The 14,776-nt window shown below is 37.9% G+C and overlaps 1 protein-coding gene across 5 annotated transcripts in view; it reads right to left on the bottom strand.

Moving 5' to 3' along the window:
* Positions 1-726: 726 nt before the first annotated feature.
* The window catches only part of PLSCR4 (phospholipid scramblase 4), a 102,800-nt gene continuing 88,750 nt past the window's right edge, over positions 727-14,776 (bottom strand). For all 5 annotated transcript variants that reach the window (XM_047875774.1, XM_047875775.1, XM_047875776.1 and 2 more), the window contains 6 exons: positions 13,368-13,603; positions 9,523-9,565; positions 8,387-8,613; positions 5,735-5,896; positions 3,722-3,880; positions 727-2,806 (listed from right to left, as the gene is read on the bottom strand). In XM_047875774.1, the coding sequence (XP_047731730.1) occupies positions 2,762-2,806; positions 3,722-3,880; positions 5,735-5,896; positions 8,387-8,613; positions 9,523-9,565; positions 13,368-13,603 (872 nt within the window). In that variant the 3' untranslated portion in view covers positions 727-2,761. The remainder of the gene's footprint in view (positions 2,807-3,721; positions 3,881-5,734; positions 5,897-8,386; positions 8,614-9,522; positions 9,566-13,367; positions 13,604-14,776) is intronic.

The following is a 14,776-nucleotide window of genomic DNA, read 5'->3' on the forward strand; positions in this document are numbered from 1 at the left end:
TTTAACACTCTGCTTAGAACTCTCTTCAGCTAAACCTCTAGTTTTATCACTTGCAAGTTCTATGTTCCACAAAACACTAGAACATGAACACAATTCTGCCAAGTTCTTTGCCCCTTTGTAATAAACAGGGCCTCTCCTCAAGTTTCCAACAACATGTTCCTCATTTCCATCTGAGACCTCATCAGAATGCTCTTTACCAATTCATGTTTCTACCAACATTCTGTTCAGGATTAGTTAGCTATTCTCTAAGAATACTGAGGCTTTCTCTATATCTATCTTTTCTTTCCAATCTCCCATCAGCATCGCCTTTAAAGTTCTGTTAAAATATCTAGGCTTTTTCTAGAATGCATCTCAAAATCCAGCTTCTGCCTATTACCCAGTTCCAATGCTGCTTCCACATTTGTGTGTTATAGCAGCATGCTCACTTCTCAGTACCAATTTCCGTCATAATCCATTTGGGCAACTGTACAGTACTGGAGACCAGGTGGCTTACAAAACAAATATTTATCTTTCACATTCTGGAAGCTGGGAAACCCAAGATCAAGGTACTGACAGATTACAAGGACACTAATCCCATTCATGAGGGCTCCACCAGCATGTCCTATCACCTCCTAAAGTCTCCATCTCCAAACACCATCACACTGGGGTAATTCATAAATCTGGGGGGAAATACAAGCATTCAGTCTATAGCAAAGACTCAATCACAAGTCAAAAAATAAAACAGTATTTCACTATAAACCATATTATATTTATTTAAAAGCCAAAAACAGTATGATGAAGCATTAAAATACAAAGAGAGTAGCTTTTTTTTAGTGACTCTGATCAATTTTACACAATGAAATACCATTAAGAAATATAGAAACTATAATATGAACCATAGTATAAAAAAATAAGACACATGGTATTACTTTTAAAGACAGAGGGATAACAACTGTAAGAGACAACTTAATGCCATGAAAACTTTGAACAGAAACTTAAAATGTCATATGTTAAATAATCTTTTCTTAGCATTATGCAGCAGGTCTTGGGATGTAGGGATGCGGGCAAGTAAAAATGAAGTTTGTACAGATAAACTTTCTCAATATTATTGTCTCATTTCCTACATAAAATGTCAGATATTATTATAAGAAATAATATATATGTCTAAGACTGCAATCGTATTTTCAAATATAAGGTAATTATACTTTTTAGAAAAGCAGCAGTTTAACACTTAAAAAAAAAACTAGCAGTAGCACCTAAATATAGAAATTACAAGAAACTGAATAAAACAACTTTGCCATGAAAAGATAAATATAATTGTAAAATGAAGCACCTTTCTTTGACTTCAACAGGAATTGTGGGCAAAGGCCGTCATCTCCAAGTAATCCCATCAGAGAACACTTAGAGTTGCTTTATTTAACAAGGAGAAGAATACATTTCATTCTACATACTGGCTGTGTTGAAAAAAACACAGTCCATGTCCAGATAGGAAGGTAGAGTACAAAAGACACAGGCTGATTCATCAGCAACTATTCACCAATACACTGTGCTCTTAACTAGCTAATAACAAGTACGCTTATACTGTAACTATGTCGATCCTACAGTATTTTACTGTTAAGCTATAGTTCACAGAGAAGTTTTATTATCTTCTTTGCACAGGCAGATTTATCTATCATCTAAATAAAAAGCAGCTAAGAAATATTTAAAAACGTCAAAATTCGTAGTTTTGCTTTTACAAAGTGCTACACAGAATGCCACATTTCAAAATTTAGAAACCCAACTTCAATTCCTGCAGTTAGAAAAACATGGTGATTATCAGTGATCTTGAAAGAAAGAAAAATAAAAACTATCTCCTCTGTGTCACACCCCATGAGATACGTAAGTTCAATAGGCAATCTTTGAGATTTGGCCAAAATATTTCATATGTAAGGCATCTGTGGCCAAGAGAGATTAAATAGATTAAACGCAAGCTCCTCATAAGGACACTGATGTCTCTGAGTTGCTCAGAGATCTAGACAAGCTGTGGCCCTTGTCACCTCTTTTCCTGATAGGATGACCCTGACTCCATGTCCAGGCAGGTCCTGATAGTCCACGCTAGTGAATGAGGGAATAGGTATGGAAAATAGAACCTTATGATTTTTAAAAAAATGTTTTGTTTGGTAATAAAATCAAATTTTCCATTGAAACTTATAAACTTTCAGAACAAGGTTTGAGACATATGCACAAGTAAATTTTTCCTTGTACAATAACACACAGTATTTCTGCCTACCTTCCTTTTTGTTTTAAAGGTCAAGAGTATTATTATTCTTTTCACTTAGAATCAAATTTATCTTCAGTAACAGGACAAGTTGATGGAGAGGACAGGTTGGAGAGGGTTGGGGATAAAAGCTGTTTTATTCTATCTCAAAGACTGCTCTAAAAAGCTTGCCATTTCATGACCCATTAATGTGAGAGCCCTGGGATTCATTTTCCCTTATCTCAGCGTAAGTAAAGTGTTTTCAAGCTCATTGTATTATGTTTACTTGGTTAATGAGTTATAGCTTTTTCAAGGTGAACTCCTAGTCTACCATGTAGACAGAGAGACAATCAATTAAAACACATGGTTCAATTAAAACACGTGTTCTTGCCCTTACACTCAGCCTACCTGTCAGAGCTAATACCCAGTAAAAATAATCTGCAAAAGCAGATACATATATTTGCAAATAATTCAGGGGATTATAAGCCCAATCCAACTTCTCTAATTTTTTTTAATTAACCATAATTGTTGATTTGCTGTGTCCATCTATCTTGATGAACGTCGTGGTGATCTTTCAAAATACATGAAGTCCTGAAATTAGAAAAAAAATATACATATATATATATATATATATATATACACATGTAATATATACATATATATATTAGAAAAAAAGAGACAACTGTATGTATACAGATGGATACATAATTAGATGCAATGCATAAAATATTATCCTTTAAAATTTATCAGGCGATCCTCTTTCTAGTTAAGAATAAATAAATCTAATGAAATCTTTATGAAGAGGACCTAATATGAAGAGCAGCAATTAAAAACTTGGAACTATTGGTAGCCAACAACCTTTCCATTTGGGTGTACCAGTTAACTAAATTTTCATTGTTAAAAAGACGAAAAACTTGACAATCAAAATTAAATGTTAAATATACCAATTGCAGTACATTAACTACATTTTTAAGGTAAATATTTTCCATTTCATTTCTATGCTTTACTTATGAATATTAGCCATTAATCAGCCAGTAATACAGCAAGGGAACTGTGCCTACTAAATCTAAGGAAGATACAACACCAAGGAGTACAATGACAGAGAGGCAATAAGGTGGAGGGAAAGGAAATCAGCTCTAGAGTTATTTTATTTTCTCAAGAAGTCAAAGGACAGGCATCTTTAAGTAATGAGAAAGACAAATAACATGCTGTGATGACAATCACACCCACTGAATGTCTAATATTCTCCAAGCACTCTTCTGGCCCCTGTACTCAGATGATAGCTAATGTTCATCACCCTGAAAAAATCTAAGTATTTCTATCTCCATTTTACAGATAAAAAGAATGAGGCCAGGAAGTGTTCGACACTTTGCAAAACATGTCACTAGTAAGTGGTAGAGACAGACACTGGCCTAGTTTCAAATGTTATTGCCTTTCTATTATACTACACTGCATCTCATTGGAAAGAATAACTCACTCAAGACAAGTCAAAAGTAAAAGACTTACAATGAGGAAGCAGGCTCCAAAAATCATGGCTTTCATCTTCACATCCATATCTAACGGGAAGTGAATTTCAAACTGGTCAGCATCGCCCATTGCTGATAACAGACCGTTCCACTTCCTAATAATACTGCCGATGTTGGATACACCATCAAGGGATTTGACCTAGAAAGAGAAGCATGTGACTTAATGATGATTAAAAAGTACTATACATTTCATTCTTCTACTTAGAAGCACTTTACACTGAGATAAGCATAAATACAGTACAGGAAATTAATAACAGTAATAACATAATTTCAAATAGGGAATTATGGCCAAGATGGGTTAGGTGCCTTGCAACTGGTTAATAACTGAGCTGGGATCAACAATAGCCAGGTTAGCCAGGGAGCCCACCTGTCCATCAACTGATGAATGGATAAAGATGTGGTACACACACACACACACACACACACACACACACACACACACACACAATGGAATACTACTCAGCAACGAAAAAGAATGAAATCTTGCCATTTGCAACAACATGGATGGAACTAGATGGTATTATGCTAAGTAAAACAAGTCAGAGAAAAACAGATATCATATGATTTCACTCATATGTAGAATTTGAGAAACTCAACAGATGAATATAGGGGAAGGGAAGGAAAAGTAAGGTAAAAACAGAGAAGGAGGCAAACCATAAGAAACTTTTAAAGACAGAGAACTGAGGGTTGCTGGAGGGGAGGTGGGTCAGGGATGGATTAAATGGGTGATAGGCATTAAGGAGCGTACTTTTTGGGATGAGCACTGAACATCATATGTAAGAGAGAACTCACTGGGTTCTACTCCTGAAACCAAGCCTACACTGTATGTTAACTGACTTGAATTAAATCAAACAAAAAACCCAAAAACCAGAACTGGGGCATATCTCTTGTTTTCAATGCTCTTGTTTTCAATGCTCTTGTTTTCAAGAGCAAATGAGGTATGATTTGAGGGAGGTATGATTTGAATTGATTTTGAAATTCTTCTTCATATAGTAAAGGGTGGGAATTGGGGATTGGGAGGGAGTCTCTACAGTCTAGAGAAACACATGAACAAAAGTAAGGAAGCATAATTCTACATACTTCACAAACTTCATATAATCAGTCAAGTTTTTGTGGGTCAAATCCACCCTGTTGTATGTCAGAATTCCGAAGAGCTTTGGCTTCTCAAAGGGGGACTCAGGCACTTGCTAACTTTTGGCGATCAGAATGATCCTGTATACTCTGCCCCTGAAATGTGGCTACATTTTCTATTTCTCTACAGTGGTCTTTTAACAAATAAGCAATGCCTGGAGAACTAAAAAGGTTTATTGGGTGTCATAGAAAATACTTGAATGAGCAACTTTAGATAAAGAGCCTTGCTGAATTGCAAGACATCTTCTAAGAAGCTCAGGAAATATTTCTAAGAATCTCCTTTGTCAAATTCATAGGATAACCAGCAATCATTTTGTAGTCAGTGAAATAAAGGCAAAACAGGAGGATTTTTCATTTTTCTGAGAAAATGCTATAATCTATTATGAGTTTTATCTATGTTATCAGTGTTATCCTGTCTCTTGAGGACACAGGCAGACTTCCACCATGCAGATAGACGATTTGCACAATCTCGGGGTGATCCATATGTTTTGTGATCTGTTGGGCACTTCCATTGCTCAGGACCTGTATCCCAATCCTGCAAATCTTTGGTAAAAATGGTTAATTAAATACAACCAAGAACAAAATAAACGGAATCTATTGGGCTATTTTCTTTCAGGTTTAGTGTTTTACATGGGTCCTTCTCATCTTCATCAAACACTGAAATCATAAACAAAGTAGCTCACATTTTGGGAAACATTAAGCAATCCACCAACAATAATTTGCAAATGATTTGATGTCAACCGATAACTCTTTCCTCCTTCTACTTTATTCATTCATGTGAAAAAATAATCTAAAACCAAACAATTCTAAGGTCTGTCTGTAAATGTTGAAAAAATACTAAAAATGTTATTTTTACATTTACCTCAAAAACAGAATCTGAACCACAGCCATAGGTTGAACATGGCCCACGTACTCGCATCACATTTTCTTTCTTCTCATTCTGGATGCTGTAAACTGCCCTGCACAGGTTCCAGTGTTCTGCAACAAAGCCAATGGTGACACCAGGAGGACACTGCACCTCCAGCTGCAAAGAAGCAGTGACAGAGGGAAGGAGGCTACATATATACCCGTAAGCACATACACCGTACGTTCTTCCCTCATGCAAGGACTGGAAAAAAATGTTAATGGTACAGACTCCTCCATTGTACCCCAGGCTATTTCTTAGGGGTGTTATGTCAGTGAAAGGCCTTGAGAGGTGAAGACACATTTCCCTTTGGGACAGACTTACTGCTTGTTATACAATGATTGTTTCTCCAAGCTCAGTGTTTCTCAGCTGTATGCACACCCGCCCGCTCCTCTGAGTTAACCCCAGAGAACTTAGGGGCAAGGGGTCTATACCAACATCCGGCTCCTGACGCTGGTACTGCTTCCTGTGCTGTAATAAGGTTCTCTGTCTCTGCTCTAGGTGCCTCACGTCTTCTGGCACGGTCCATGACAAAGTAACAAGGTAACTTCCTAGACTTAAATCCCAGACATGACAATTGTAATAGAAAAGAGAGAAAAGAGGCATTCTGTAAACTGTATACTGTGGAAACAAAGGATGTGTGTATGAATATATAAAGCCATTTTTACAAGTTTTAAAATTGTCCAGTACCCTGTTTTAACTAATCATCTTTATAATATTCCTTTGTGAAGAACTAAGATCTTCATATTTAATAATAACATGAGCCATAAAATTAAATTATTTAGTAAAAGCTCAGAGTTGATGGCTCTTCTGGTGTCATTTATACTTTTCTAACAGTTTTGAGTCCACTGGGTCTCAAGGGCAGGACTACATAGCTTCACAAACTGCCAAATCAAGGCATTATTTTAAAAAAAATTATTGTTCGCATATATACATTCAAACATATACATAAGCATATAAATTTGATAACTTCCTAGGATTAAGATCTCATATAAGTTTAAGACTAAGAGGGAAAAAAACTGTAAATAGGTAAATTACTTAAAAAAAAATCATTTGAGAAGAAAAAAACCAACTCATGAATACAAAGAATTCCTTGTATCATCAAAAGGACTGAGGATTAAAGGTGAAGATTCATCTCAAATTTAAGGCTGTTATTATAGGGTGCCTGGGTGGCTCAGTCGGTTAAGCGGCCGACTTCGGCTCAGGTCATGATCTCGCAGTCCCCGCGTGAATTCGAGCCCCGCGTTGGGCTCTGTGCTGACAGCTAAGAGCCTGGAGCCTGTTTCAGATTCTGTGTCTCCCTCTCTCTGAGCCTCCCCTGTTCATGCTCTCTCTCTGTCTCAAAAATAAATAAATGTTAAAAAAAAAATTTAAGGCTGTTATTACAAACACAGTAGTGAGAGAGAAGATACCTGGGAACAACAACTAACATTCTCTGAGCGCTGTACTACCTGCCAGGTACTGTAACGACAGTTAACATTCATTTACTATTTAATCCTCAAAGCAATTCTACATGATGGTACCATTATTATCTCCATGTTATAGGACATCAAAACACAGAAAGGCTTGTAAATAAACTAACATTCAGGAAGTGCTGGTACTGAACATAATCTGTCTTTATATATCCCAATAATCCCATGGGATATTATGCATAGTTATGTACAGAAGTACTGAGGCCCAAAGAAGTTAAATAAATTATACCAACATAAATAGAAGGCGTATCTAGAATTCAAAATTCTGGTTGACCTCTGTCTAAAGCTGCTTCTTTTCCCTGCAGCAAACAACCTTCCTAGAGCCTCACAGGTTGTAGAAGAGGAACCCAGCTGTTAACTCAGAACATCTACTTTCCAGTTCCAGTACTTGGTGGAGTGTAACACGTTCATCAGGTGCTTAATTTTCTGAGCCACCCTTTCTTTACCTGTGGCAAGGTGTGGATTGGGATGGACAGTGTACAGTTATCTAAAGTCTCTTCCAGTTCTAGGGGCGCCTGGGTGGTTCAGTCGGTTAAGCGTCAGTCTTCAGCTCAGGTCATGTTCTCATGGTTCGTTGAGTTTGAGCCTCTCATCGGGCTCTGTGCTGACAGCTCAGAGCCTGGAGCCTGCTTTGGATTCTGTGTCTCCCTTTCTCTCAGCCCACCCCTGCTCATACTCAGTCTCTCTCTCTCTCAAAAATAAACATTAAAAAAAGAAGTTTTTAAGTCTCTTCCAATTCTGAAAGTATACAATTATGTCTAGGGACAACTTATCTGGGGATAGGTAGGTGCATTCAGACAAATGTGTGTGACTTCTGTTCTAGGTAACAGATACATTTCTAACTCAGTAGACACAACCGACAGAACTGTGGTCACCAAATAATCCTGATTTGAGCCTGAGCCCCAACTAGCACCAGAAGACAAGAACCCACAAGAAAAAAACCCTCTGTGATTTTCCTCAGGTGAGACAATTTGGCGGCCCTCCTCCCCATCCCCCTTCACCCCCTCGGCTCTCTTCTTTCAGTCTGACCAGCAGAGCCAGTGAAAAACCCCCTCATGTGTCATTCTGGAAGGAGCACAGCGATGCTGTCAAGAGTTGGATCAGGAAGAGACGAGGAATTAGACTTGTGTTCTCTGACCTCTTGCCTGGTGGAGGGACAACAGAAGCAACAGCAGGTGCATCTGAAAGGCCTCTGCATGGTCATGATTTCTCGGCCCATACAGTCAGTGACCCGGAGGACGAAGGGCCTTAGTGTCCGATAAGCATTTCTGGTAAAGTCGTCTGTGTCTTCATTTACGATGTAAACCATCTGGTCCAGGTTGTTTTTAATATCATATCCATTATTAGTTTCAAAAGATGTGATCACTAAAAAATAGAATGAGAAAGCCACTTTAAATTAGAAGCAGTTAAAATGGGCCTCAAGAAGTCCTTTTGTAGTATTCCTTAGGTGCTTAAAGCAAAATAGCTTTTTAAAATTTTGAAGTGAACTATATTCAATTGATTAGGACACCAAATAATTCACTTGCCCAAAAAGTATTCAGTAATTTTGAAAATTTTAAATGAAGGTCGGTATAAAACGATTTAAAAATTTTTTCCACATAAAAGCAAAGACTGAAACTATACTCCTGGTATATCTGAATTCAGAAAGCTTTCATTAAAAAGGCATTTAAATAAAAGTATACTTTTTACCATAAATGAATCTGCTCATGAAATATACTGAGATGACCAGGGTCATTACCAATTGCAATAAAGAAAGTCAGAGACTGTATGTGGTGGTCAAATGAATGTGTGGAACTGGGGATAAAGTTAAGGTTAATAATCAAGTGAGGATGAACTGAGACCAGGCATTATGTTGACTGTGATTCCTTTTTCTTCCAAAGCAAGGGCACTGGACTAGAACTTCGCAGATTTAGATTCTATGTCCAGCGCTACCACTCATTAGCTGACTGTGGTGCCTCTGGCGAACTCATTTAGTGTCCTGGCTCCTTCTTTTCCTCTTCCATTAAAGATGAATACGTAGAATATGGTATGAGGGTTGACCAGATAAAGTGTAAGTCTTTTTCAAGTCTACGAATGTATGTATCATGTATAAATAGATAAAATTATACAAAATAATCCCCTTTCTTACTTTTTTGAAAGGGTAAAAGAAGACAGTCTTTTCACTTCGAACCACTAAGAAATGACCAATATAAATAAAGAACAAGATATTGGGTAATGCAAATTTCCACCTGATTCAAATTTCCACCTGCTGAACACTAACAAAATTATACATACTTTCCAGAGGCTCAAAATGCTGAAGGACGTGAATGGTGTCCAGCTGTTGGGATAGAACAAAGCAATTAGGAAAAAATAATCACAGAATTAAATCAATGTTAGAAAAGGAACTGATGAGATGGGTATGAAAAGGTTATCAACTGATACCAAAATATCTTTTCAGCATTGAATGGAATAAAAAAAAAATTAGTGAAAGTAGCCTGTCTGCACCTGTTCCGCAGAGGAACACAGGAAAACCAGTGTTCTCCAGTTCTGTTAAAAGACAAACAGTTGCCTGGTATATCAGAAAATCATTTTCCTGCTGCAGTCACAGCATCCAGAAGAAGCTGTGTGGACGTAGATTGTTTCTAGCTCAGTCCCAACTCACTGGTCTTATCGACACGTCACTCACAGACTGGAGTTGCTGGGGAAGTTCAAGACAGTTTAACGTGGACCAACCACACAGTAGGCTATTTTCTCAGCGGCTTACAGAGAGCAACTCAGCCAGGGACCTCACACAGGAGTATCTAGTTTTATCTTATTTTCACAGGTACCTCTGGAAGATGTTCACACACTGACTTCCAATCATTTGAGCTACTAATGCCAGGGTCTTCACTAGGTGCATGCTTTAATTAAAGGAGAGGGTCCACAAGGGCTGGAAGCATGTGATTAGGATTAGGGCAAAGGGGAGGAAACGTTCTGGGATGGGATCTCTTGAAAAGGGAGCTGGGAAAACAACTAAACTTCTACCTTAATGTCACTTAGGAATCACCCTGAAGTCAGACAGTTTGTTGGGCTCATTACCTAATAGAGTTGAGAATATTCTAGCAGAAAAGAAGAAACTTGAGGACAGAGTAATCACATCTATATAATTTTATTTTTAATTTTTTAATGTTTACTTATATTTGAGAGAGAGAGAGAGAGAGAGAGAGAGCGAGCGAGCATGTGTGTGTGTGCATGAGCGAGCTGGGGAGGGGAAGAGAGAGGGAGACAGAGGATCCGAAGCATTTTCAATGCAGAGCCCAATGCAGGGCTTGAACTCACTGTGAGATCATGACCTGAGCCAAAGTTGGGACACTTGACTGAGCCACCCAGACCCCCCCTCTATATAATTTTAGATATATAGATCATTCCTAACCCTGAGACCAGAATATCACCTGAAATGTCATATTTCACTGAATATTCATTGAATACAATGGCTAATAAAAGAATACATGAATGTGGTAATAAAGTTAAAAATAACCAGACATAAATGTTTTGTGGTGTTTAACTGATTACAGAGGGTATGGAGAGGATACAACCCTTCCTTCATTAAAAAAATTTTTCTGATATAAAAACACAATCCGGTGAGGGGGTGTAAACACATCTTATAAAACACCAAAAGTGGTCACTAAGATGGTTTATAGTTCCTTTAAAAATCCAGAATTAAAAGTCAAAATACTGTTGATAAAAAGCATCCACTGCTGAGTACAATATTCTAAAGAAATAATGCCTGTTAATATAAAAGAAGTTTGTCCAGAAGACACTATGGCTGTTAAGGAGCAGTTCTCTAACAAATTGGTGGAGTCACTGGCCACGCCACCCTCTAGAAAGAATATAATCCTGCTACTTTGGATGCTCCAGAGTATTGAGAGTCCCGATAATGATTCATGGAATCTGCAGAGGAGACTGCAAAAAGGATAGGATAAGGAAAATGATAAAGCAATGAAGGGCTGTTTGCATACAAAGTGTTTCCACTAATAACATCCACACAGCTACCACCTGTTGGATGGACCCTGTGTGCCAAAAATAATAAGCACAGTATAAAGCTTTCCTTCTTAAAAATTCTCCTAACAACCCAATAAGGTATGTATTGCTAGTACTATTTTATTGATGATGGAATTCAAGCACCAACAGGTTATAGAAGTTATTGAAGGCTGCAGAGTGAGGAGGAACAACAGCTAGAATTTAAAACCAGGTTGGTCTGTCTCTAAACCTGTTTTGTTTCCTTTCTCACTTATTTTTTTTTATTCAAAACAAACCTGAACAAAGAAACAGAATTCATAAAATGTGTTAACTTCTGTCAGAATAGAGGAAATTAAGAAACTATTTTTTAATATTTAGATGAACAAAATTAAAGTTATACATTTAGAAAAGAGAAATGACTGCAGATCTTGGATTTCTAAGGACAATTTCTATACTTATCATCTAGTATAAAAAAGGAACTTTTAAAACGTGATTAACTATAAAGCATTTTTTAAGCTTCTGAAATAATGTAGGGCTTTACTCTACCACTGTACTTGAATGACTGGTGCTGCAGTTTGTCAATATTTTGCCAAAACAAAAACTGAATAAAATTTTTGGCTCATGTGAAATCTCAGTTTTTGTGATCCAACTGTTTTGACTTTGAAATATCAACACTATAACACTGTATACCTATGGTTCTCAATGCACAGGATTCAGAAGGTCCCTGTCAATATATAAAATGGAAAAGAGAAACACATCAACTCGAAGGAATGTTGGTTACGTGGGGAGACATGTGTTGAACTGGCAAGTCCCTTGTTTATAATGTATTTCAAAATGTCTTTATTTACTTATTTATTTTTAATTTACATCCAAATTAGTTAGCACATAGTGTATTAATGATTTCAGGAGTAGATTCCAGGGATTCATCCCCTACATATAACACCCAATTCTCATCCCAGCAAGTGTCTTCCTTAATGCCCCCTCCCCATTTAGCGCATCTTCCCACCCACAGCCCCTCCAGCAACCCTGTTTGTTCTCTGTGTTTAAGAGTCTCTTCTGTTTTGTTCCCCTCCCTCTTTATGTATTATTTTTGCTTCCCTTCCCTTATGTTCATCTTTTTTGTACCTTAAATTCCACATATGAGTGAAGTTATATGATATGTCTTTTTTTTTTAAGTGTATTTACTTATTTTTGAGAGAGAGACAGAGAGAGAGTGCACAAGTGAGGGAAGGGCAGAGAGAGACAGAGAGAGAGAGAATCCCAAGCAGGTTCCGCATTGTCAGTGCAGAACCTGATGTGGGGCTCGAACCCATGTACCAGGAGACCATGACCTGAGCTGAGATCAAGAGTCAGATGCTTAACAGACTGAGCGGCCAGGCGCCCTTCCTTTTTCTAAAATCAAACATGATTCAATAGGTTCTAAGTTATTTCCAATACTAGCTTTATCTTATTTTCATTAAGCAATATTTTTGAGTTTCTGACATGTGGTTTTAAAAACACCATTTGGAACACTGATTTGACGTACTGCCCCAGTTTCTGATCTGGATACCCTGGTGCCTCCAGAATGTGCATAGAGGTGGAAAATAAGAATTCACTGTGTTGTGAGAAGAGATCCTCTGGAACTTGGCCTGAAGCAAAACCCTTGGTAGGTCTCCTCTTTTGATTTACATTTTATGTTTGGAGGGTGGCAGGGAGTGGCTAATGAAAATCATGGGTAATGAGAAAAAAGGATGGGCAGAGACCCCCAGTGATTCACTCACGGTCTCTGATTCACTCACTTCTCTCTGATGTTGTTTTTCCTGGTGTTAACTCTTCACTTCTATGCAAATGAGAATTGGCATCTTTGATAGTTTTTCCTCTAGTCCTGTTTTTGAAACCGCCTTCAACAGGACACCTTGCAAATCTTAAAATTCAACATACATCCTTCAGAAAACCGTGCCGATCCCACCAAATACATTCCTGTATTCCTCATTTCCCCTTCATATTTCTAAAATGAGTACCACAACTCCCATGGTCTCACAAACTGGACCTCTGTCATCACTGACCTGTCACTTTCATCTACTCTATCTAGCTTTGTATCTCTTCTTGTCGGATCCCCGGTCATACTTCATAAGAAGATCATTTGGATTTGTGAGGACTACCTGGGTTAAGTATTCCAGACCAGGAGGACAGTTTGGTATAGGAGGAGGCCCTGGCATCCATGTTACTGAAACAGGCTGATTTGACATATGGTATTTGCCAGGCTGGTACTGGATAGGATGGGCACCACCAGCTGGCTGGTACGAGAAGAAGGTACCGGGCTGCTGTGGGCTGTTGTATCCCATAGGCAAGCCTCCTGCGTAGCCTGCAGGTGCAGGGACAGCCGGTCCAGGGGGTCCTGTATCCAAAAACAAATGGAAGTGTTATATACTATTAACACTATAACACAGCAGAAGTTAGAATGACTTTTCCATAACAAAGACAGGTATCCCACAACATCCACTTAAGAATAAAACATGATCCATTTTCTGAATGTGTACCATGTACCAACAATGTACTCAGGGGCTTCACATATTACCTCATTTAATCCTCTTAAACCTTAGAAGACAATTATGCTACAAAAAGGTACAGAAAAAAGATCTGAAACACCAAGTAACGTGTTGGCCTCTCTCTGTATTACGTTCCTCCTTTGGAGACATCAATAATATACCTACTTCATTAGGTTATAGTGGGCTTAGCCCAAGACCTAGCACATAACTGGCACGGTACACTGATGTTATTAAGGTCACTGACATAGTAACTCAAAGGGGTGCTTTTAATGATGGCTCTATCATTCCAGAACAGTTTCATCACCCCACAAAGAAAATCTATACCCATTAGCAGTCATTCCCTATCTTGTGTCCCAGCCTGCGGAAACCACTGTCACTACAGATTTGCCTAATCTGGACATGTCATATAAATGAAATAATGTAACATATAGCCTGTGTGTCAGGTCTCCTTCACTTCGCATAATGTTTTCAAGGTTCAAGTGACCATGTTGTAGCATGTACTAGTACTTGATTCCTTTTATCGCCGAGTAATATTCCATTGCATGGACATAGCACATTTTATGTATCCATTAATTAGCCAATGGACATTTGGGTCATTTCTACTTTTTGGCTTTTGTAAATAACGCTGCTGTGAAATTAGTGTACAAGTTTTGGTGTGAACCTAAGTTTTCAATTCTTGAGTATATACCTAGGAGCGAGAAACTAGCCTTAACTTTTAGAAGAAACGGCCACCCTGTTTTCCAAAGTGGAAATTCACTGGTTAATACTCCTACTGCTGAACTCATTTATTAGTGCTAATTGTGTGTGCGTGTGTACGTGTGTGTGTGCATTCCTTATGATTTTCTATATATAAGATCATGTCATCTGCAAACAGAAATAGGTTTGCTTCTTCCTTTCCAATGTGCATGACTTTTATTACTTTTCCTTGCCAAACTGTCCTAGCTAAAACCTCCATACAATGTTGAATAGAAGTGGCATGAAGAGATATCGTCTTGCTCTTGACCTTAGGAGAAACATTTTCA

Source organism: Prionailurus viverrinus, chromosome C2, assembly GCF_022837055.1.
Source record: "Prionailurus viverrinus isolate Anna chromosome C2, UM_Priviv_1.0, whole genome shotgun sequence".
NCBI classification, from domain to species: Eukaryota; Metazoa; Chordata; class Mammalia; order Carnivora; family Felidae; genus Prionailurus; species Prionailurus viverrinus.